This window comes from Columba livia, chromosome 5 (assembly GCF_036013475.1).
Source record: "Columba livia isolate bColLiv1 breed racing homer chromosome 5, bColLiv1.pat.W.v2, whole genome shotgun sequence".
In the NCBI taxonomy this organism is placed as follows: domain Eukaryota; kingdom Metazoa; phylum Chordata; class Aves; order Columbiformes; family Columbidae; genus Columba; species Columba livia.
Genome location: NC_088606.1, coordinates 41,192,846 through 41,218,669, shown reverse-complemented (window position 1 = coordinate 41,218,669; position 25,824 = coordinate 41,192,846). Strand labels below are relative to the sequence as shown.

The 25,824-nt window shown below is 42.5% G+C and overlaps 1 protein-coding gene across 1 annotated transcript in view; it reads right to left on the bottom strand.

Annotated features, from left to right (window-relative positions):
• LTK (leukocyte receptor tyrosine kinase) overlaps positions 1-25,824 on the bottom strand; it is a 96,297-nt gene that overhangs the window by 10,245 nt on the left and 60,228 nt on the right. The window contains exons 9-22 of the mRNA XM_065064598.1: positions 25,381-25,547; positions 19,937-20,031; positions 14,909-15,010; positions 12,234-12,411; positions 11,547-11,697; positions 9,333-9,464; positions 8,655-8,811; positions 7,649-7,831; positions 7,005-7,103; positions 6,332-6,484; positions 5,471-5,581; positions 4,631-4,817; positions 3,680-3,770; positions 2,348-2,412 (exon numbers count right to left, since the gene is read on the bottom strand). Of these exons, the coding sequence (XP_064920670.1) occupies positions 2,348-2,412; positions 3,680-3,770; positions 4,631-4,817; positions 5,471-5,581; positions 6,332-6,484; positions 7,005-7,103; positions 7,649-7,831; positions 8,655-8,811; positions 9,333-9,464; positions 11,547-11,697; positions 12,234-12,411; positions 14,909-15,010; positions 19,937-20,031; positions 25,381-25,547 (1,871 nt within the window). The remainder of the gene's footprint in view (positions 1-2,347; positions 2,413-3,679; positions 3,771-4,630; positions 4,818-5,470; positions 5,582-6,331; positions 6,485-7,004; positions 7,104-7,648; positions 7,832-8,654; positions 8,812-9,332; positions 9,465-11,546; positions 11,698-12,233; positions 12,412-14,908; positions 15,011-19,936; positions 20,032-25,380; positions 25,548-25,824) is intronic.

Sequence of the window (25,824 nt, the reverse complement as noted above, 5' to 3'; positions counted from 1 at the left end):
TGATTATGATAACCCAAAGATCAGGGTTATGCCTGCCTTTATCCTTGAAAAGCTTTCAACAGAAGGTATGAAAACCTGAAATAAAGTAAAGCATTCTGTCTGTGAAGAGAGAATTTAATGGACACATTGACTGAAAGACAGGGGTGGTGTGAGAGGAAAAGAAAAGGTAAGGACTTCAAATACACAAATATTATTGGTGTTTGTGAAACAAAATCCTGACTGGTTGGGATTTTAATTCAGCATTGGATATTACAAATATACTGCTGTCTGGTTTGGTGGACTCAGTTCAGTATCTAGTCTGCCAAAGAGGGGCTCAGCTAATACCTACTGCAGCAGCTGCTTATGTGATGGCATTCCACCTTTTACAAAAGAAAGCTGAGATTGTCAAGAAGCTCAGTAAGACTCAGCCATTCAAAAACAGCATCTTACATTGGATAGTGAATACCTGCATAATACAGGAGCTAAAAATGGAAAGGAAGCTGAAGAAGAGAAAGAGTCGTGCTACTAAATGAATCAAAGTACTCCGTAATTGATTGAAACTGAAAAAAGCGTACATCAGTGTTACCTCCCATTCAGCTGCCAAAGTTCTTGCAGACCTTAGGAAGTGACACTATGTCATGAGATTCATGCTTTAATAGCAGAAAAACAGCATCCATGTATGAGCTGGGCCAGACAATGAGAGGAAGAACTTTGTGATGCACAGACTAGAACTGCATGAATTTTAACCACTTACAACAAAACTCGACTATACTATTATTTTAAAGTCACCCTTGACTATGCTATCGTTTTAAGGTTATGGATTTGGGGTAATGAAGTAAATTCCAAGACTGGAATACTTAAAGTGCAGGTGGTAATAGGAATGGCTGTCTGTTATATTGTCTGGGCAGGTTTTATAGATCTCATAGTTCACTGTCACTAGGTCATGCACATGAGACCTTATAAATGATCTGTAAAGCTTGCAAAGACACCAAAAGCCAGAAGACATCTAAGAAAAGTGGCCACGCTTGGAGGAGGGCTGTGTTCTATCTGTGCAAGCTACACACACAGAGCCATACTCGCTACCTTATCCCCACAGAGGTTTCAGAATGTTTGAGCTACTTTTGGGCAAAGAAAGGGTAAAAGCCCAGGATCTTCACTACAAAAAGAGCTTACTTACGGCAAACAGTTCTACAGATAGGAAAGGCAAAATGGCTGTGCATACACTCAGCTACTAACTGAAAGTCACAATGGGAAAAGCTTTCCACACTTTCTCCTTCTTCGGCTGACAAACCTTCTCTTCTAAAACTCTTATTTGCAAGAGATAATCTAGTTTGAGCCTCAGCATCCAAGCCTAAAACCTCACCTCCTTGGCACACAGGCTGTGTTGTAGCACCCTGGTGCTGGTTTTGCAGAGGCTGAACTTCTGAGTCACTGCACAGGTGGCTCTAATCTTTAGCTTTTCTATTGCTTTCCATTTTATCTTCAAAAATTTTAGCAAGGACTTCAGGATATGACTTATACTTAGTAAAAGGGGCAACGGGATTCTTTGAAAAGGAAAACATTTCAAACACAGAATGTGTTTGTACAAAAATGTTGTGCCTTCTTACTCCTCTGAACATGACCAGCAGAACCAACCAGCAGAATTTTTTGTTCAGGTATACTGGTTATGGGTAGGATAGAGTTAATTTTCATCACAGTAACTCATGTGGTGCTATGGTTTGGATTTGTGATCAAAACAGTGTTGGTAACACATTGATATTTTAGCGATTGTTGAGCAGCGCTTACACAGCGTTAAGGCTTCTCACACCGCCCCACCAGTGAGGGGGCCAGGGGTACACAAGAGGCTGGGAGGTGACATGGCCAGGAGAGCTGACCCCAACTGGCCAAAGGGCTATTGCACACCACGTGACCTCATGCTCAGCAATAAAAGCTGAGGGAAGGAGGAGGAAGGGGGTGACATTCAGAGTTTGGTATTTGTCTTCCCAAGTCACTGTTATGTGTGATGAAGGCATTAATTCTTTATGTTGCTTTGCTTGCACACACAGATTTTGCTTTACCTATTGGGCTGTTTTATCTCAACCCATGAGTTTTCTTGCCCTGCTGATTCTCTCCCCATCCCACTGCTTTGTGGGGCTGAGTTGCCTACTGGAACTAAACCACAACAGATGTGCAACAAAAGAACCTCGGTTACTTTGTTTGAGATGAATAAGTAGCTGAAATCAGTAACTCATATGCTACTAAAATGCCACCTGGTGAAAAATAAGGCTGGATTTCTTTTCCAAACTCAAGCAGGTGAATTAATGATTCTTATTACCTGCATCACTTTTTCCCCCCTGCCCACCATCAATACAAAAACCTTAAACTATACCTGATAATCAATGCTTCCATCAGGAAATCCATCTCATCTTGCTCAGAGCAGACTTCTGGCAGGGTCTGTTGAGAGGTAAAGACAGTGAGGACCATCCCATCAAAGAACTGAAAACATTTAGATGACCAGCAAAGCAAAAAGCAAAAAAAAAACAAAACAAACTAGAATGTTTTGAAAGACAGGAGAAATAACAATAGAAATTATTTTTATGAACAAAGACCACATTTTGGGCTGAACTCATAGAAGTAGATTTGATTATCTGAGTCACAAGCTTATAAAGCAACTAAAGCAGGCTATGAGCATCCCTAACTTCAGGGTTGAGTAGTGACAAATCCTGAACCAACAGCAGTAATTTCACAGAAAAAGAGCCTGTTATCACTTGCCATTGATGACATAGAAATTAGTATGATGTCACAACATATATTCACAGCAGCATATATTTAAAGCTGTGCAATATTAAGAGACTACCTGAAAGTTTTACATATGGTAGACAAACATTACTCTTAGTATAAAGGAAATGTAACTGAGAAAAAATACAGTAATGTCATGTGAAAAACGTAGGAGAAAGCAGTCAAAACTGCTGAAATGCAGAAGTAATAATGTATCAGCATTACTATAAATGTTTACTGTTTGCTGTCACATAAATGTTTCATGATAATTTTTGACATGGCTTTCTTTTCTTTGTACAAGATTTAGAAATCCTGTTCTAGTCTGCAATATCCCCAACGCATCTGTTTGTTGCTATTTTTTTTCCCTTAAGTTTCTTTTTTTCTTGGCTACTCAGATCTCTAAATCATTGTCACAAAAAAAAATTGTGGTAGATTCTCTTCTGCAGTGAACTGACTGTTCTGTGTTGATTTCAAGGAAGCTGTATTTATTTATGTTGATTTAGAATTTGTTCTTTTATTTCAACTAATTGTATTATGCAGTCTCCAGGTCACTAATTCATACAATTTCCCATCTGAGGGCACTGATTCTGTCTCTCCTGAGTTAACAGGAACGGAGCTTACAAGACAGTCCTTTTCAGATTCTCCTCCTAGTTAGATCACAATTTACAGCCATTAGGCATGTGGCAGACCAGACAGAAGCTTTGCTTTCAACCTGCTGCTTGTACCATACAGCTTAAAAATCAAAGTTTATCATTCCCAGGTGCAGCAATGTATGGAGGCCTGCATCACACACATGCATATGCCATTATGCACGTGACGAGCATGGATATCCAACTGGAATAGTATAATATATAGATAGTATAGATATATAGATAGTATAATATATAGATAATATAGCTTTTATGGGTAATTACTGGTGTATAAGAAACTTGTGTGCACTGACCTTGATAGCTACTTGAAGAGGGTTGGGATCCCCTGCAATGCCTACCACAGTTCCCTCATAAACCTCCCCAAATGCACCATGTCCTAGCGCCCTGGAAGAGAAAAAGGAGAGAGAACAGATGTTGCTATGCCCATGGATCCAGCATTGGCTGAGCTCTTATTTTCATCCTGTCCAAGAACAGGAATAGAATCTGCTGTAAGAGATGGCATCAACAACAGAGCTTTGTTTTCATCTCAAACCTTCTAAACATAACTTCTCAGTATTTTCTGTCACTGTCACTAAAGCAGGGAGGTTGGATCCTTATGGTTCTGAACAAATAAAACAACCTACTCAGTTCTGGGACCCTATCACCAAGGATGGCAATAGCAAGGCAGGAAATAACTGGAGAACAACAGAATAAGGTAGCTGCAAGCTCATGTCTTTAGGAGATGGTGTAAGACAGCATATAAGCACGATCAAGTTTTTCCTTCTAAAGTTTATGTAGCTTTGATTAATACCATCTGGATAGCATGCAGCCAAAGAGCAATCTAGCATGTATTTCCTTGTGACAGGACATTTCCTTGTGACAGGTAATGCTGGAAAAAAAACACCGCTATAGATTTAGAGGGGAGTTCTCAGGTGGGAAGCATAATCCAGGACATCACATAAAAACACAGAGGTCAAATACCCTGCTCTGTGTGGGAACATGGAACAGAAGACTCATGAACTTATACTTCTGCTTGAGAACATTATGGAATCAAAGTATCTTTGAGAACACAGTAAGTGTCACATCCATTGTATTTTGGCTGGCTTGGACCAGGTGCTTCCCAGTTAGTCAGATAGGTGGCCCTTGTTTTCTTGTCCTGGATCCTTGATGATGAGTAAAACAAGCATGTGAGCCCTACCTCCGCCTTTGCTTCAGGCTGCCTTTCCTCTCCTGTGCCAGAGAACAACCCATGCAGCGAGCCTTACCGAAGCAGAGAGATGTTCTTCCGTGGGATCTCCTTCAGCTCGCTCAGAGTGGCGGCCTTCCCTGCGAAGCAGTAGTTGGGGTTGTAATCTGTCATGATGGCTGATGTGCGGATTTTGCTCAGTTTATATTCTGGGCTCTGCAGTCGTGCTCTGGCTCCTTCCAGTTGCTGCTTCTTAAGGTGATAAACTGGGGGATGGGTGACAAATAAAAAAGCACAAACAAGATCAACACCTGGAGAGAAAAGGCAATGCTGGCCACACAGAACAGAAAGAAACCAACTTCATAATTATAAATGCTCAAGAAGCATCTGTAGCTCACCAATATCACTCTCCTCTCCATGCTTTGTAGTGATTTAATGCTGGATATGCAAAGAGTCTTATTCCTGTAGACTCCTAATCACCTGGAAGCAACTTCGTTTTCCTAAGCTTCTTTGCACATTGGTTGAGGAAAGGCTGCTTCCCAAAACACCTTTCTGGCATCGAGTCCCAAAAAGCATACCATCTCCCTGAATTAATTATATGTTTAATTACAGATGGTGACTTCAGCCTATATAGCAGTGGCTGCTAAAGAAATGCCTGCTAAGAGGGCTTCCCAAGCTCTTTTCTGTGTAGCAAATGCCAGGAGAGAGCAGTTCTTACCCTTTGAGACTGTGCCTGTGCCTACCTGTGGGGTGGAGATGTTTTCTATCACTTCTTTCTCCCTGTCCCTCTCATCCACCTGGGAGACCACAACACTCTGGCTCCAGGTATTAAAAGTAGTAGCGTGTGGTTGCGTGGTCTCCTTTTGTCTAATTTAATTGCGAAAAGCCAAGTCAAAGGGTGATAAGGAGTGTTTCTTACGAATAGATAGGCTGCCACAAGTGAGGATCATTCCAAGCACCACAATCACAGCCACCACAGCGAGGAGGAGTGGGAGAGGCAGGTGTCCCTCTGGGATAGGACCCTGGGGCACTGGAAAAAGAAAATAGAGATAATAAGAAAACAACCAGAGGTGCTGTAAAGCATCCCTCTGCATGTTGCTCCTATTTCAGAAAACAATACAGAGATCACAGCCAAACCACCTTATAAAAATTACTGCAAATCCCTCTACAGCCCCGGAGGCTGAAAAAATACCTAAGTAACGAAAAAAATAATAAAAAAAAAGTAAAAATAGAAAACTAACTGATAAAGCACAGATTTCTTATCCATTCTTCAGATTTTTATTAATGGGTAACATCACTACTCATCAGTTGAAACTCTCTGCAGCCTTGATGCTTTGTAGTTCCAAAAGACTGTGTCAGGAAATTACAGTGAATACCAGGCATCAGCTGAACAGGCACAGGGGGAAACTGTTGTGGAGGGAAGTAATTTATGGCTTAAATAACTCAGTGGTAGCTGGTATGTTACACCAGATGGGTATTTACACTTAAATATCTGATACACTGTGCCCATTCAGGAAATTTACACTGTGTCTCTTTACAGATATTTACCTTTTACCTAATCCAAACCTGAATGTTGGAGGCAGTGACAGAGATGCAGCTCAGCATGTAGGAAAGTACATCTAGAATTTTCAGTCCTATGTTTGACTGACATTTCTCATAACACTGTGTTCACCGGAGCCACTAGCTGTAATGTGGGGGACTGACCATCAAAAAAAACAGGAGGAGAGATGATACAAAGAATGCAGACTTTATCCAGCCAGGGTAAAACCACACATCTTACCAGTGCAGGTGACATTGTCATTGGCCAGCACAGCCCCCATTTCACATTGGCAGACCGGCAGGTTCGTGTCAGGGTCCCGCTTACAGTTGTCCGAGTGGCAGTGGCTGCAGTTAAGATAGATCTGGACCTCCACCTCACCGTGACTTTCCATGGCTGAACAAGGAATCAGACACAACAGGTGGCCTTAGTTCAGCTTTTCCCATCTTGCTCCCATAAGGGAAAAATCAAACCAAACCAAACCAAACCAAACCAAACAAACCAACAAGCACCTACAACTTCTTCTCTGCAGGAGAGCAAATAATGCAACACGGTGTGGACACACATCAGAAACCTGATGAGGGCCAGGAGGGAAGAAGGTATTGGGTGCCTCAGGCAAACAGAGAGGTCTTGAAGTGAATTGACCTGGAAATGTCTGGGACTGAGGATGTGTAGTTGAACTTGATGACTGGTGTCTCTCCTGGCTTAGAGATTGACAGGAAAAAGGTCCCAGAGCACTACAGTTGTATTTAAACAAATAATCAGAGCCAAAGGTCTGGCCTGCAGAGTGAAATATGTCTGAATTAAATGCATAAAAAGCAAAGACAGGAGGAGAGGGAACAGAAAAGAGGAAGTAGAAAGGAAGAAGGAAAAAGGAGGACAAGAAGAACTAAGAGGAAAAAGTAGTATATTATACCTGCCAGGGGATGCAAGAAGATCTCTCCAATGGGGTTCACAAAAGAGATGCCATCCTGCCCACCAGCTGTGATATCATCACTATCAGAGGCATGTCCTCCTGGGGAAAGAAGAGTATGGCAGCTGATCAGTGCTATATGCTGCAAAAATGTGATACCTCTGAAGGGCTGCATTTGTTCCTGGCTCTTTTCACCTGCAGTCACTCTGCAACCTTCCAGTGATATATTAATATGTAAAATGTCCTTGATAGATAAATGTTCACTTGACACAGCCAGGCCAGTACCCACACTAGTGAAGTGACTTATTCCACTGTAGGTTTCTCAGTTCAGCAAGGTAAAAATGTATTTGCACTAAACAGAAAAAAAGACATGGAACATTTTCCCTGGGCAAATTGAGGATGAACAAAGGGGTGATTCAGCACGCTTTCCAAATACTTAATCATGTAGGAACACTTCCATAACCTTGATTTCCCAAATTAAAACAAGATGGTGAAGAGTAGGTCAGGTTTCACACCATTCAGTGTGAAGTATCTGTGAATCACCTTCTGCAGCAGAGCACCTCTGTGCTGAGAGCTCTAGCCCTTAACTGCAGCTGCTCTGAAGTGCATAAAATTAGACAGCGTGACTATCCTTCCAGCAGACCTACCTCTGTAGCCTCCGCCTCCGCCACCAGAAGTACAAGCTCCTCCTCCCCCACCAAAGCCACCAGATGTGTCCCACTGGAGCTTGGCTAGTGCTTGGGGACAAGCTTGACCCCCTTCTCCACCTTCCAGAAGTGACTTTCCAGCCTGAGGAAGGAGAGTCTCATCTTGCCAGCCACCACCTCCACCTTCACAGTCACAGAGTGAGAGAACAAAACAAGAACAGGTGAGTGAAGGACAAGCAGAGGAAAAAAGACAGAGACGGGCCCTTATTAATTTCTTCTTTATGAATAAGATAATATACAGACAAGCTCCTTGTTGCCACGGATGATAACAAAGTGGAAATCTAATGCACAGCCTGTGGTATGTGCTGCGTAACTAGCAGTTTAGCACCAATTCCTAGCTGCATTAGGGAATTAAGGAGCCCACCACTCCCCTTTGGGATAACTGGTTAGGACTTTCAGCCATGTGAGACGGTGAGTTCCCAGGGAAATAAAAATAAACTTGATTTCCTCATGTCAATCTAGTGGCTCCTCTCTAGGGCTATTACAGCAGGAGATGGAGAGCACTGGATTTTTTTTGTTTCTTAGGAGTGGATTCTAGGCAGAGCCGTGACATGATTATAAATAAGCTTCTATTTCTGGTATAATTCCCATAATAAAATTCTTGTTGTTAGGGCTTCAGCGGAATAAGAAGGGAAAAGTCTTCACTTGAAAGGCCATTGTTACAGTGTGGAGGAGTGGGCTCCACCCCCAAACATCATTTTCACTGAGTCATTTCATAGAAGAGAGGAGTCCTCCTATGGAACAGCCTCTACGGAGCACTTATCATCTCTCCTATGCATTCTCTTTTATCTGGTGACACACGAGAAGACATCTTTTATAGACTACCAGCATATTTCTAACAACTACTGCCACAGAAAAATTTCAAAAGATCAAAAAGAAGCCCCTCACTTTGTGCCTACAAGACAACATGTGCATTTAGCCATTTGGTTCAGACCTAGTGTCTCACCTGCTGCCCCAGTCCTGCCACTGACTCCAGGTACTGCAGTGCTGTTCTCAAATTGCTCCAGAGGTACGTCAACCAGGGAGCTGTCCTGAGCCTTCAGGTAGGATTTTCCTCCTCCTCCTGCTGCGATGAGCAAAGGTTCGAAAATCCCATCCTTCTGCTGGAAAACCCCCCATTAAACATCAGAAAAACTTCACATCCCTTGGATATGTCAACTCATAAAGTCATCAAAAAACATGAAAAAATCCCAACGCAGAGTGGCCCGAGGCCACAGCAATGCTACTGATTGTTTCCTAACTGCACTACAAAAATGTTTCACATGGTGTTTCTGCATACAAAAATAACTGTTTAACTGAACACTAGGGTTTTGGGTTTGGTTTTTATTGGTAGGACTGCTGCCAGCATTAAAGTGGTATCTTGGTGTGATTCCCAGGCCTGAGCTATCAAGAACTGAGGACCCAGTTCAGCTAGCTTAGCGACAGTGACAAGTATGGTTAAGAATATGAAAAGAGAGAAAGAATTTAAATGAAAAATACAAAAAGACAAGGAGAGGCAGGAGAGGTAGACTACTTTTTCATCACCTTTTTTTTAAGAACAGAGTATCATTTGCCATGATTGACAGTGAAAGCTAGTTGTTCGGCTGGACACTGCTCAGGCAGGATGCAAAGGGGAAATACTTACTCTAAAGATGTAGGTTGCTCCTCCTCCACCCCCACCTCCTCCAGCCCAGTCCTTCAGGTCCTTTTTTTTTCTGTAATCTTCTTCAATAAGAGAAGACTCCCCTAAGCAGATATTCTGGGTTTCAGGATTGCTCTGAAAGCAGACACACAGAGATATCAGCAAAGTCCAACTATTGAGAGCTTCTGTGCATCTCAATAATAATATTTCATTGTTTGTGATGTATATCAGACATACAAAGATCAGGATACGTTAACTGTGTGGAAAATGAACTCTTCTACAAGGACCAACAGCTAAGGGATGTATTTGTCTTTTACCTCTGATTTGCAAACTTGGTGTGAAAATACAAATGCTCACAGAAAAAAAACCCAAAGCAATACAGCAATAACTCACTATTCATATCATGTAATATTTTGCATATTTAGAACTTCTTATACCCACAAATGTGTTGAATTATGGACTAATTCTCAGAACTTCCTTACTGCTGTATTCATGAACTATTTCTCAAGGCCATAAAAACATAAAGCAGACAGAGATGATCCACATAGTTAAGAGTGAACTACTGACACATCTTGGAAGAGAAATCTGGAGTCTCAGCTCCCTATTCCTGCTAAATGCTAGAGAACATTGAAAAGGCTGAAAAAGCAAAGATTATTTGGCTATCTTAGGGTTTTTTTGCTGTTCTTTTGTTTGTTTGTTGTTTTGTTTGGTTTGATTGGTTTTTTGTTGGGTTTTGGTTTTGTTGTGGTGACACTGAGTTCCACGAGTTTCAATGACTTTGTAAATTAGCTCAGCTTCACTCAGATGACGAAGTCTGAATGATTTCAGAAATTGCTATGTTGTCTCAGTGCAGGTGAAATCCCTGCTTGTGTGGGTCATGTCACACATCTAGGCCAGAAGCGTGGTGCCAGTTTTACCGTGTCCTCTCATTCAAAGATGAGGACAAAAGATGGCAATGTAGATGACGGCCAGGAAAAAGCAACTGGGCTAATTCTAAGGAGAGAGAATGAAGGTTTGGAACTGCAGAATTTCTTCAGGGAAGGGAAAACAAACATTAGTTACCCAACATATAGATTCAGCAGGATTTCCAAAGCCAAAGGAAGCTGGGCTTTGTAAGTGGGAAAAATGAATGGCAACCTTTTCCAACAGAGTCTGTCAAAGGGAGATAGTTAGTGCTGGATTATACTTTGCAATTTGGAGAACAAGCCATGAAATGAGAGGGAATAATGGACAGCTTTGCAGATTATGGCCTAAGCCTGGAGAGTGCACTTGAGAGGGAACTGCAGATACACAAATGTGTGTTTTATTTAGATAGATATAATTCTTGTACTATCTAAAGTGTAAAAAGGCTGCTTTGAGAATCTGTTGCAGTATCTGGATGAGGCATCATATGCTCTGGGCAAAGTAAAGGGTAACTTTGAGTGCCTACAGCAATAGTGTACGCATCCCAAAACTCAGCAGTCTATCTGTGGGGACAAGACAAAACAGCTTCATTCCTGGGCACGAGCTGACAGGTCACATTTCTGGAAAGAGGCAACATCAAAGAATTCATGATGCAAAGAGGCAACTTTTAAGCCTAAGTGACAAAAGTACTTTCAAATCATTTGGTCTAGCATCAGGGGACACATATATAAGCATTCACATCATCCGTTTCTGTTTTTCTTCATGGTTTTTTTTTGTCTTTACAAATACCTAATCCAGGGGCCACTGAAGTTAGTGGGAATATTCCCACTGGTTTTGATAGGCTTTAGATTCAAGGCCTCAGTCTCTACGCTTAGAGAGTACACAACACAGTGCAGCCACAACACTGCTGGATGCCCCCATAAATAATAGTAAATCATCTGAAATCCTGGCAGACAGAAGGAAACCAAAGCTGTGGAAAAGTAAGAAAGGGAGCACACAACTCTCGCCTACTAGCTCCCTGCTTAAAATAAGCAGAAGAAAGCTGATGAACAACTTAGTTTGAACACCAGGAGCTTAAAGCAAAGTTCCTGTGGGCTTCATATTTGTTTGTGCATTTTGGGATTGTTTTTCTTTTCAGAGTTCTTTATATTTGTTTTGAGATTCTTTCTAACTTGGTTTATTGGTTCTTCTCAGTCTCCTGACTGGATTGTATTGCTGAATTCTGTGATTTTTATCTTTCATCATCAAACTCCAAGCCACCCACTGCATCATAAGTGCAAAGTTTTTGCCCATATGTGCTTGTGCAACCCTCACCCCAGGGCAGGCGTCCTCCCCCTGCTGCCCCACTAAGATGTATAGCAGCTCATCTTTCTCCAGCTGGAAGGTGGCCGAAATGAAGACCCCGTGGGACCTCTTATTGTGGTTTTTGGCTCCCTTTCCCCCGGCTGCTCCATAGGCAGAAATCCTGGAAGAAAAAGGAAGTAGTTAAAGAGACGAATCTCACACTTGTCATCTCCAAAGCAACTTTATCTGCAAGCTCTCCCCAGACTGCACCTCCAAACAGTCATTGCTTCAGAGAAGGCTCCCCTGCTGCCACATTTCATGGCTATTTGTTCTCTGAGACTCATGTAGCTGAGGCTGCTCAAGAGGATAGAGCAGTTCTAAACTAGAGCACTGGAGACAGAGACTTCAGGAACAAACAGCAGCAGTTGATATAGCCAAATCTAGAAGACCAAGGCTTCAGGACTGAAATGATGACAGCACTTCCACTTGACCACATGCCCACAGTCACTCCTGTTCTGATTTCTCCTAAGTCACCGTTCTACCCTTCCATGCTTTGCAGTAGCTCACAGACACAGATCCTTACAGCCAGAGCTCCTATTTCTCTCTTACTTCACTGCCCCATCCACCCACTCAGCACAGATGCTCCTACACTTACTCTTGTGGAGGCTTCACAAACAAAAAGTAGCTAAATGTGGCTGCCTTACCACTGATACCCACCGGTATCGGTTTGTGGCTGGTACTCTCCAGACTTGCACTCCTCGGAGCCTGCCCTCTTTCTCCACTGTCACCGACACGTTGCTGTTCTTATAGGCACTGTCGCACTGAGCTTGAGTTGGCCCATGTGGACCACTGGCACCACAGGTTGTGAACCACCAGAGAACAATAGATGTGTCTTCTGTGACCAAAACAGCAAGAGTTGGGGCAGATGTGAGTTTTTCTTTATTTCTCAGACATGTACAATAACTCACAGAACTAGGTAACCAAAGGGAAAGTATGACTGAAACAAATTGTTTCTGTTGATACGTTTCTTTATTGATCCCCCAATAATAAAATTCACATTATTGTTATTCACAAAGAATGTTAATGATTTTTATATAAAAACTAGGTGATCATGAGAAAGACCATGTTCCAGCAGCATATGCTATCTACAGGTCCTTAAAACTCAATGTGTCTATTTGATCACATGCTTATGGATTATAAGCATGGATTAATCCTACAAAAAATGCTTAAACTTGCATTTACAATATTGAGAACTTGAAAGCAAGCACATGGTAAGTTAAATTTATCTATTCAACTTTAATGCAGCTCCCTCATAATGCAACCCACTAAGACACCACTCTTCATTATATTATCACAGAGTACTTATATTATCCCACATTTATACTAGTCAAAGTACAACTAATGCTCTGTATATAGTCACTGTTTGCTTTTTACCCCTCTCACCTTATTTCCTGCACACTATTTAATAACTTATGGACTGTAGATTAATGCATCATTTGGGGGCGGGGGAGGGCTTCTGAGGGAGTTTATCCAAGTGTCTCAAAGACATTATCAAATTTCTCAATGTCAGTATGAAGCAAGGAGATATTATTCAACTATCCACATGGGAAATGAAGTATATACGTAGAAATAAAGGCTGAAAACATCTGCCATTACAACTAGTGGCCATCTGTAAAAGGTTTTGAAAGTTTTAAGTGACTTGTCTCAGGCTTGCGCAAGAACCCTGTGCCAGTAGCAACAGTCAGGAGGGCAACCTCTGCTACTTTCAGTAGGGTCCCTTTTTGTCCAAGCAAATGTTTTCCTGGCTCTCATTAAGCATTATTCTTTTGTTCCTACAACAATGTAGCAGATGACCATCTCCTCCATTTCATGACATTTATCCAAGAGCCAGACATATCTATCCTGTCCAGTGAATGAGATGGGGCCTGAGAACTATTCAAAAATATACCTAAAAACCGTACAAGGCAGTGCATGTAGAAGGGCCAGGGTCAGAAGTAGAACTAAGAGCTGAATGATTAAAACAGCAGTAAAAATCACAAACTTAAAAAAAAAAAATTATCTAATCTTGTTTAAAGGAAAAGCCAAGTAAAACCATCCCCAACAGACACCATCCTTCAAACACGCAGATTAATCATGAGGATAAGAGTGCTGGCTAACTACATTAGCTCCAGCTCTGGAGCCCTCAGTACAGGAAAGACATGGACCTGTTTGAGAGGGAGGCCACAAAAATGATCAGAGGAGTGGAACAGCTCTGCTGTGAGGACAGGCTGGGAGTAGGGCTTGTTCAGCCTGGAGAAGAGAAGGGTCCAGGGAGACCTTATTGTGACCTTTCAATACTTAAAAGAGGCCTGTAAGAAAGATGGGGACAGACTTTTCAGCAGGGTCTGTTGTGTTAGGACAAGGGGTAATGGTTTTAAACCGAAAGAGGGGAGATTCAGGCTAGACATGAGGAAGAATTTTTTTACAATGAGGGTGGTAAAACACCAGAACAGGTTGCCCAGAGAGGTGGTAGATGCCCCATCCCTGGAAACATTCAAGGTCAGGCTGGATGGGGCCCTGAGCAACCTGATCCAGTTGAAGATGTCCCTCCTCATTGTACGGGGGTGGGACTAGATGAGCTTTGAAGGTCCCTTCCAACCCAAACTATTCTATGATTCTATGATTACAGAAATCTCTGCCCCTTGAGCTAACAGAGGAACTGACAGCAGGACAGATTGTCTCACTTCAGGTGGACACAGTTTTCAGCAGGTGGTGCAGTCATGCACAGGTATTTGTGCACAGCAAAGCAGCCTCAAGCACAACCTCCTCTCCTCAGGCCCTCTAGGCAGCTCTTCTCACCCACACAGTTGTCATCTGTCCCTCAGAGTGGCATTCTCTTCTGGTATCAGTAAACTGGTCCCTATTGTCCCCTGTCCTCCTAGTTCTTAATCCAGTCTTTCTCCTCAATGGATTTACAGATCTTCATTTACTTCTGCTCCCTGGACCTTCATCTTTACACCCCTATTCTCCACCTGTTATGTTCAGCTTCACCACTCACCAAGTCCCAGTAAAACTGTCTATCCCCAGCTTCCTGTAGTGGTCTACATCTTTCTCTCCTGGGCCAGATGTTGTGCACTCTGAATTTGACTCAGGCAGCTTCTGCTTTTACTTAAAGCTTCTTTACTTAGAGATTTTGCTTTTCTTTAAAGAAGTTCTGCTCTTTAAGAACCAGTGAGGGGCTCCAACAAACTGCTGCCCTGTCGCCAGAGACTACCTGACATGGTCTCCACATTTTTGGGACAGTTTATATTTAATTGTGCTGTTGCTATAGGGCAGGCAGATCACAAACAAAGGATGGGAAGGGAGACACCTCTTATCATCAAGAAATAGGTTTTCAGTACTGAAAGATCTACCTGGGAGGGAGGGCTCTTCCAGGGGGTTCAGAAGATGCTCATCCAGGATACTAATCTCCCGTGGGTATTGGCTCTTCCCACCAAAATGATTTGGTTGTCTTCCTGTAGTAGTTTGTAGAACGGACGAGAGAGGTGGGAGGATGGTAGAAAAGAGAGATGCAAAATATAAAGATCACATGAATGAAGCAAGTACAACAATTTTGTTAAAATAAGTAAATAATACTTTTGTCATAAAAGGTGTTATAAAAAGTAATATTTTTTTATTATTCTTTTAGGCCTGTCTCTTGGGTTAGCTACTTGCATCTGTGCTGAAGTCAGTGGGATTTCACGTGAACACAAACTCCCTGTGTGATCCCATGCAGGCTCACCAGCAGGATAAGCTCCTTGGCCAGCAAATTGCACTGAGACTTTGGGGGAAGCATAGTGTGTGAGAACAGGTACTAGGTATTGATGCTCTGCTGGTGAAAGGGGTAGGTGACAATTCTGGACAGCTAAATGAATGGAGGTGTAAAGGAAAGTGAAAGCAAAAATTGTTATCTTTGGTTCTGAATGGTGTCATGGTAGGTAAACCAGCCTAACTGCTACCCTCTCAGCAATCAATTTTGAGCACCTCCAACCTTTCTTAGAGAATAAAATACTAAACAAAATTGCAAGTCTCAGTAATACACACAGTTAAGAAACTGCAGTATACCCTTGACACAAGCTGTAAATCTTTGGACAAACGTTTTTGGAAAACACACAGCAAACACTACATTTCTGACCAGCGGAACAGGCCTTTAAAAATTAGGGCTTTCTGAGAGAGGAGGGATTTCAAGGCAATTGCTGATCTAAAGCATCTGAATGCATCAAGAACACCACACATAACCAAAGCTGCCTTACAACAGGAGAAAGTAATAACCGATCCCTTGCCTTATAATCTGCAAGCATCTTGTTTCAATAGTTAAATTACCCATTTTTATGCAGATCTTTGATTGGAAAATATCTATAAGAAAAAGGAGAGTCTTCTTTCCATTTAAGAGCCCTCTGTTAATTTAATACTGAACATTTTTATCAGTTGAAAAACATTACAAATATTTCAATTTGTTCCAGTTGTGCGAATCTAACAGCTGTTTGATGCTCCATTCAAAAGAGGCGCACTCAGTTCCAGCTGGACAATTATCTCTGCCATGAAGCCACTGCTCTAAATAGCAATAATTAGCACCCTTGTTAGCTGTGTCAGAAAGGCCAAATAACTAATTGAAGCATGGAGACCTTGCTGAGCTTTTACTCCTGAGAATATTCCCTCAGGCCTGACTGAAAGCACATTGATGCATGGAAGTAAAAGGGAGCTTTGTCCTGACACATTTTGGTCATGCTGAGACAGAGAACTTCAATGGATGGAGTTCTCAAGCCAGAAAAAAAAATGAAATTAACCTCAAACAACTGATCTGGATCAAAGACAAGAAGGAAAACCAAATGAAAAAGCCAATGTATGGCCAGAAGAGATGCTTGATCTCCCAAGGCCTGCACTGAATTATGAATCCCAAAGGTCGCAACGGTTTAAGATACTTAGAGATGTACAAGAAACCTAGGTATATTTGCCAGAGCCAATGAATGTAAATCAGTCTCTACAATAGAATCTGTGTGCCTGCATGGATTTTTTTGCAGCATTCCAATGGAGTGTCCTAAGGCAATCCTGTTTCTAAACAAACAATCTTTCCTCCTTCTTGAAACAGTCTCAAAACTTTACACACTGGAAGAAAGTTTCTGTCTCCTTCGTGTTCAGCAGTAGATAAGCTGCAAGACAAGATGAACATCACCCTGTCCGCATGTGCCATTAACTCTTAGAAGGCTGATATTTCATGCGCTGTCAGACATGAATTTGTAAGGTGGCGTTTTCTACAAATATAACGTAGCCCAGGGATCCAGGGGCTGGTGCTTCTGCCTGTTTTAGCTTCCATTTCCTCCTCTGACAGCCAACATGTTGACTGTAAGTGGACTGAATGGAACAAGACCTAATTCACCTTAAGGTGTACCTATATCAGAACCATATGAAGAGCACAGAAGTCCTTTCTCCAAGATTTAGCTAATTCTGTTGTTTTCCACACTGAAAAGGGACAGAGGCAAGTGTAAAAGAGATACAGGGTATCTCCTGTAGGAAAAGAGCTAAAGTAACTCACTCCTACTTATCTGCCTCTGGGACTGTAATAAAAAAATATATATAGTGGGCCTGGAGCCAGGATTTCATCAGCGTAAGGTGCCACACAGGATCCTCAAAGTATGCATGGTCTCAGACATCCCACCTTACCGATGCAGGTTGGAGTATTCCTGGAAGCCTCTCCAGATCATCCTGGAGCAGGACAGAGAACAAGGAAGCTGCACCAGCTTCCCCCTTCCCCATCCCTTTGGTTGATCTATTGCATTTCTAGTCAACACCTTCTTAAATCAGTTAAATGAGGCAGTAATGAGACTTGAACCACCCCCCACCATCCACCTCAATCAAGGAGACTGGTAGGTCAACAGAACCAGAATTTGCTGGGTAGGGGACTCCAAAGTCAAGAACTAGAGGTATGCTACAAAAAAGCTCTCTTTGGACAGCTTTGCCATTTATAAACCAGTATTCTGGGAGATTGTAAATGATGCACAGAACAAAATGTAATCCCTAGTAGAGTGCACTTTGATAGATCACAGACCTGTGATATTAATTGGAACAATATAATGCTAGGAGCACCAAAAGGTAATAGTAAAAGCAGTGATCACATAAACACTGAGGAGCACAACATTCAGCATTCTATATGACGTGCCAGGCCATGTTTCCATATTTAGACACTCAAAATTCAGGCCTCTTCCTATGAAAGTTCACTAAAATGATAAAACATCTTTATGCCTTTCCCTTAAAAGTTCTCACAACAAACAAGACCCATGTCATCTGCTTTGTGACCCCGACTTACAATGTGATTCAATGAACCAGAATGTGGTTTCATCTCACCTTTTTCACAGGGAAAACATCTGTCACTGCCCAGCAGCTGCCATCCAAACAACGGCTGGTTTGGTTTTCGTGCTTGTTGATGTCCCTGAGCTGCCCTCACTACCCACTTGTTTTCCTCATAAATCTTACTGATTCTTTCCTCTCGGTTTTGAGATAGATGGAAAACTTCACCTTCTTTCCCAGACTGCATACAGACAAGCAGTGCTTTCAGAGTCTGCACTGGATTTGGTAGAGCATTTGAACTACAGGATTGAAACAGATGGAGAAAATAATATTTACATACTAGCAAGCAGCAAATTCTTCCTTCCTGCCATACATCCTTCCTGCTGCCCTCATGCGAAGAATTCACTGCTTGGAACTTAATTGGCTCCATCTCTGACATCTGAAACCTCTCCTTGTCAGGGAAAAATAATTTAATTACTGAAAACACAGCAGAGCTCTTGGGCTTCTCTGCAACATAACTGAATTAAAGTCATGAGAAGACAAATGCAAGGGGGTTGCTTTCAGAGGCGAGAAAATGTCAGTTTGCGAAGAGGATTCAAGGAACAGTGGCAAGTGTAAGGCTTCCAAGAAACATGTTTCCTTCACAATGTCTGTCTTGTGCATGAGTCACACATCTCAGATGGGGTAGGTGGCAGCTGCTCCTGGACATCAGTGCAATTTATACTGAGTCATTCAGGCAGTCTAATAGACAAGCTCTGATAATATTGCTGCAGTGGCAACTAGACCCCACCTATTTCCTGGAGGATACGTCCCCATACCAGAGCCAGCAAAGTGTCTGTGTGTAAACTGAAGGCTGTATTTGCTCTCAGGAGGGCAGTAAACTCCAGCAGCTGGGCACACATCAGCTGGCACAAGAGCATCTGGAATCACTCCCTTCAGTTTCCTCATAAGATTTCAAAACAAAGTGTTAACACGGAGGACTCAAAGGGTTTGGGAGCCAGGGGTTTTATGGAGCTGGAGTAAGCAAACTACATTACCATCAAGGAACATCTCTTCCTCTTAATTTCAAATGAAAATGTGCATGCTCAGCATTTTATAGAAGCATGGTTTCAGTGCCCACAGAACAAAGAGATGGAGAACAGGAGACTGAATCACAGAAAGGTGAGAAGGGAAAAGGGCTTTTGTTGATGAAGAACTTTTAACACGTCTGTTTTGACATAAGCCTTCCCACGTTATGTTAGGCTACAGCTAGTCTCTGCAGGGATGTGTTATTACTTTAAATGCTGGCATACTGGGGGTGATGACACATGAAAGGTAGCACAGGACCACTGATGCACATTTTGTCTGCAACAGAAGCCACAATTCAAGTGCGGCATATTCTCCAGTTCCTTTACAACAGAGCATATAGGTCTTTTCTCCAGGATCAAAAAGAAGGCAGTTTCTAATGTTCGCAAGTGGTCCAAGTATCCAACCTCCTTCCACTTCTTTGCTTCAGAGGGTAACAGTGGTTCCATTTTTCAGTGGAATACATTATGGTCAGCCGCATTTGCAGTAACAAAGCAAAGGAAAGCACACCTGTTGTATATCTGGCAGTGACAGCTGATGTACCTCCTTGAAGGGCAAAAAAACCTTGTTGCAATAATCTAAGCTCTGCTGTCAGAGAGCAACTTAATTCCTCCATTTTCTTCCTCTCCTCCACTAAAATGCGGTGACTTTCCCCTTTGATTTCAGCAAATTCCCTTCAGCTATCAATTGCCAGGGTGCATAGGTCAACGGGGACTGCTGAAGAACAATGTGATGTAATCCTTCCACTTAGGGGCTAAGGAATAAGGCTAGTGTTTCTTGCCAAGACACACAGCAACAGATCTCAACTATGTGATACAGTATATCCCAGATTAGAGAAAAAAAGAGCATGAGGAGACTCTGACACACAATAAAATTGCCTCTCCTTCCAGTCTTCAGTAGGTCTGAGATAAAATGGCATTGTGCTGCAAAAGCTAACATAAATGATCCATGTGCACTCTGTGGGGGGAACAAAGTATGTGTGTCCTAAATTTGTGGAATGCTGATTACACTACTCAAATTCCTTAAGGGATTCTACGACATTTGTGGCTCACCCTCAGTGAAGCAGTCCAGTCCAAATGTAATATTGTCGATAGCAATGTCAGCGTGGGAATTCCAGCCCCAGGTTGCCAGGAGTTGCAGCTGAAACCTTTGCAATAAGACAGAAGTTTTAGAGAAGACAGACAAAGGGGCAGAGGGAAAACAAAACAAAACAAAACCACCCTAAAAATAGAATGTTCCCTTATCATCGCATTATGATCATCACTATTTAGAATGTTTCCTCCAGACAAGCCCTCCTCGGCAGCCAAAAGGGCTTGCTAGAAATCTTAACCACACATCAACAGTTAGTAAAGACCAATCAACATTCATAAAATGCCAGATTTCACAGGGAAACAAGAATGAGACCCCTACTTGCCCTACTATCTGCACACATATGTAGAAAAACAAGTTACTGTCCCTTACTAATAGTTATACACAAACATCCTTATTCAACTGTTATAAACAGTCAGGGAATTAGACATGTATAAAAGGGGAGGGAAAAGAGAATGTCCTTCTTTCCATTCCCAAAGAGATAGCCAGAATAAAAACTGAACAGAACAACAATATCCAAACAGACAGGAAACAGGCCTGAAACTCAGTCAATGTAACATAACGAGGTGACATGAGTTCATTTCAGCTGAAGGTCAGGACATTTTAAATTTCATCCATAACTCCCTGAAGTGTTTGCTTTCTGGGCTGTCTCATCTTTTCCACCATGACCAGGTGTTTAGTTATTTATCTGGGAGGTCTGTCATATCCCACGTGTATTGCCATGTTCTGAATTCACAAACAGGAAAGAAAATGGTCTGAAGGATCTCCTTCTAATGGACAGTACTGAATTGTTTTTCATTACATTTCAGAAATAAACAGGTGCCTGATGTCCAGTCCATTATTAAATGCATATGGAGAGGATCCCTACTGCTGTCACAGGTGAAGCTCAACGATGATTTATGAGAGATCAAGCACTAACCTGCCTAACACATTAATCATTCAGTCTAGGAACACACTCATCCCAGATTAGTGGCAATAAAGCATGTGTGCGTATTCCACCCACCAGCCAAATGTTGATCTATATCCAGAGTTAATAAAATGTTGCATAGCTGCATCAAAATCTTTAGGGATAAACTGTTTTTACTCCACTCAAGAATGACCCCTTGTGCTAAATGAAAGCATTCACACCTCCAGAATCTGAGCACTCTGGGAATAAGTGTTGGTGGAGCAAATGCAAATCAAGGGTCTCTTGAATAACCACTCTCTTAGCTGTGGGGTCAGCAGGGGAATTTGCCATTAGATCTCTTTCCTACAAAAACCTGCCTCTTTATAAGTAGGTTTAGCAACACTTTCGCATTTTCAGTCCTTGTACATAATTCCACTGACACAAGACAGTAACTCCCCCAGCCATTTGATGGAAGAGAAAGTCACAGCAGCCTGAGCCCAGGACTAGGGCTCTTCCAAGACCCAGAGCAACAGAGCCTACCCCTTACTTAAAGAACCCACATGGTAGGGTACCCTTGGCCAGGTCAACCTGCTGCGTCTGGTCCATGGAGTCAGAGCAGGAGAGGGTCCATGGTGCTGTGTCACTAGGTAGATTTCTGCTCCAGATGTGTACAAGTGGGAGCCTGGGGAATGACATCCCCCATCCCCTCCCAGTGCATGGGACTAGACATCTCATAAGCTCTGGGCTCTGCATGTCTCCCCTTCCTCATAACTTGAGAAAATAGGAGGAATTTGCCTTTTGAACTCTGTGCTCTGTTAGCCAGAGGGGTTTCCAGTGTTCCTGTTCATTCAGCTCGTTTTGCTGAGGCCAGCATATTATACTCTTCAGCTCCATGATGTCTGGTCTTCTGCCTGTCTGATTTTCTTCTGATAGCAGCCTTTTTCCCTGTGTCTGTGAACTCAGTGAGTGAATTTGCCAGCTGATCATCAGAAGCAGTTTTCCAAGTAGCTAGATGCCCAACTGGGAGGGTGATCGGCAAACTGTGTAGTTTGTCTTCCTTCTCTCCTAACAAATAAATTCACTGGAGGAAGCTGCTGCTAAAAGCTACTTATACATCCACTCCAAGGTCTCCTCTTTCTATATGCTAAGGCTTCTCTCCTTCTGGCCCCATCAAGCCATTCATGTCCTGCTACAGCAACTATTTGTGTTGCAATTCATGTTTCCCCTTTCTCCTTGTGTGATCTGTACCCGCCCACCCATTTTGCTGCTGGCTATCATCCCTTTGAGGAACCAGGATAAAATACAGCCCTTTCATACAGCAAGAGAAGGACAGGAGTTTGCTGAAGATTCAGGATACAGGAAAAAGACATGCCAGCCCAAACTCTGGACTAAAAAATTCCCTAAGAGCAGCATTTCTGGAGTTTTCATTACCAATGAAAGCTACCAGCACCCACAAATATACAGAAAAATAATTCATGAAGATTTATACTTAGCTGTGCTAGGATTGTACAGCCATGTTCATTGTATACTTCCACTTACAACTGTTTGTAACTTTACCAACCTTAGACCAATTTAGGCTGAACTTATCTGTTTTGGTATGACTTGCCCAGTAGTCAAAATGTTTTGCCAGTGCTGAGCATGAGGCAATGCAGGGATTTATCATTCTGGATGTGCTTGAAACTGCTGACATCGTTTTAAGTGCTCTGCGCTAGCCGGTACTGGAAGTGGGATCTGAACTTCGCAAGGACGCATCACATGGCAGGGATGAGCTTTTTTCCATGTGAATAAGAATCTATTCAAATTTTAGTAAAACGTCCTTGAAGATTTAAAATCCCTGACACTTGATGCTTGGTAGATTATTTTTTTTAATCCTGCAGTCTCTTCACCCCTGTATATCTTCAAGTCTGGGGTTAAATCGTACTATCCATGGCCATGCTGTTATGAGATGTGTCGGGTCCTGCTTCAGCTATGTGAAGTGAGAACTGCCCTTCCAAATTAATGAATACACTTTTTCTTCCCCAACCCTTCTTTCTTTTGCTGATCCTGGCCAAATGTAGAAAAAAGCTGCCTACACGGAATACAGAGAGAACAAGGTGGCCTCAAGGTGCGCCGGGGAGGTTTAGATTGGATATTAGGAAAAATTGCTTCATCGAAAGGGTTGTCAGGCATTGGAACAGGCTGCCCAGGGAAGTGGTGGAGTCACCATCCCTGCAGGTGTTTAGAAGACATAGAGATGAGGTTCTTAGGGACATGGTTCAGTGTCAGAGTTAGGTTAATGGCTGGACTCTCTGATCTTGAGGGTGCCTTCCAACCAAAACGATTCTATGATTCTAAGGTGGCATATCAGAGAGGCTGGGGAGATCCCTGGTAAAGATCCCAGGGGAGCTTGGACTTGGTGTGCAGGGGGTTTGGATCCGAGATCTATGGACAGAGAAAAACAGCCAGTCAAACAAGAAGACTGGGAATAAATCTTTACTGTAGGTCTGGGAGAAGTTCAGAGAGGGTAGTTATGACTGGAAGCATGAGACAGATACAATGGGTTCATAAATGGAAGCCTAAAAGAGAAAAGAGACCAAATATGTGAAAACAAGGAAGAAAGGCACTGAGTGCTCATAGAAGCAGGTGAGAGGGGAAACAAGAAGCAGAGCATGGACAGAACAAGGCAAGAGGCCTGGAATGGAGCCCGTGTCCTGGGAGGGTCAAAGACCAGGGTTTTCCTCAGTTGGGGCAAATAGCTACACCACCTTCCAGCAAAGTGTGTGCTGCTTCTGTTTCTGTTCTAGATCAGTGCAGTGAATGACAACGTGCTACTTCTGTTAGTCACAGGTAGCACAGGTCTCCTTGCTAGACCGAACAGTTCCAGCCTCACCCCCAGTGATTGTCACTGTTGTGCCACATCAGTTTTAAATTTGTTTGAAAATGGCATACAAAACGCTACATGAAGTCAAACAAGGCAGAACTACTGGAAACAGACTGTCGTAATACACACATGCATGGCCTACCTACTCCTTTCATTTTGTCTAAGTGATCAACTCTTTCAACCATTATAGTATTAGAACACCAATTTTTTTTCATGCAGTGCTGGCTAGTGCTCCTTAAACCCTCTTGCTGTCCCTTCCCTGCTGACACAGAACATCCATTTCCCTTCAGAATGGAGGGCTGGTGCAGAAATTGGAGGCTTCGGAAAACAAGCATAAGGGACTGTATTAACAGAGGAGGCAGAAGGTCTTAAATACCTCAGAAGAGCCCCTAGGACTCTGCAGTGGTTAGGTCCACATGAAAGTGCCTGGGGAAAAGAGGTGTTCTGGACAAATTCGCTGGTCATACTGTACATAGGCAGAACTAAACAGATGCTAATTCACAGGGCTCTAGACTGTGTCAGACTAGAACACTAAATACATAGCTAGCATGCAAACTTCTCCTAACCTAAAGGAATAATTCATGGCAAAGGGGCTTATGGTGAACACATGATAATGCTAAGACCAAAGATAATAAATAAATTAAACTAGAAAGAGGGTGGAACAACATTCTCTCTCTCTGAATTTTACTGCTGCTTGGGTCTGAATTGCTATGACTTTCAGATCCACATCCTTTAGCCTTTTACACAAAGATGCAGAGAATCTTTGAAGTTAAAAGTAATCCACTCACACCCCCTATTTCCTGCAGTTTGAGACACTATTTATTGCCGATATTAGGTAGATATTTTTCCATTTATAGTATTCTCTGTATAGACTTTGAAATTTTTTTTGTCTTAAGTGTCATGTGAAACTGGTGTTCCTGAGGAAGATGCAGAAAACCAGATTGAAGCAATTTAAAATCATTTGTCTTGTGCAAAATAACCAGCTGCCAATACCAGCTACATGGTTTGAGATGGAGTGACAGTGGGTAAGGTAGGGAAAGTACCTGATCAAAATTAGATTTGAAAACCAATGTCATGCTGTATTTTTACATCTAAAACTGTGACAACTTTTGTGCAAGGCTGATTTGGGCAACGGTCTTTTCCCAAGATTGTTGCATCAGTGATGTGGCCATGAATGATCTCCAGCTGCCTTGGCTGCACTGACAGCAGGTCCTAGGCTTGTACTGGTGCAGCTGTGATTTTACCACTCCTTTGACTCACGTGGTTGTTTTTACTGTGAGAGTACAAAGTGCAGCTATGCTAATAGAGCTGTTTCTCTACTGGGAGCACTTTGCCACTGTGACTATACTGGCTTTCTCAAATTGGTAGAAGTTTCTAGTATAGACATTTGCTATTGCCAACACCTGAGCACTGTCTGAGGCTGCGTGGAAGTGCAGACACACCATGAGGGCTTGTGCTGAGCTAGGCTCTGTATGTGCACAAAGATATGCATGTGTGACAGAATACTTGCTCAGCAAGAAGAATTGCAGTGCTCCTGTAATCTTTTCCATAGAAACAGCTCTGGAAGAAGGTAAGAATGAAAGAGATGCTTCACAACAAAGACAGTCACAAATTCCTAAATCTCCAGAGATAGCCCTGGACACTGCTGGTAGAGGTCTTACCGGTTCTGAAGTACTGGCATTGGTAAGGTGATGAGAAACCAGTGGTCACTCCAGCTCCCTGCTCTTTCCCACATTGGCAAAGTAACTGGAGCTCCCTTTATCTCTTCCCTGACAGAGAAGGAGATGGTACCATTGTAGCTGCCAAAAACATACACTGAGAATTGGATCTGTAACAGAAAAGAAGAGAAAAAGAATGGTAATCTGTGAAAAAAAGGGAAAGGTACTTACTTCTCCCCTACTTGGGTACTTGATCCTGGGTCAAACTGTTTAATCATGCACACCACTAAGGCCCCCATTGCTTGTGTATGGCTCATCATTTCCTAGCACAGAATTTTCTTAGTGGAGACCCTGACTGGCACCACTGTTTGGCAGCTGTTCTCCAGCCACTGACAGCAATATCCATGGCCTCAGACACCATCTGGGTGAGAGAAGACTAGTTTCCTT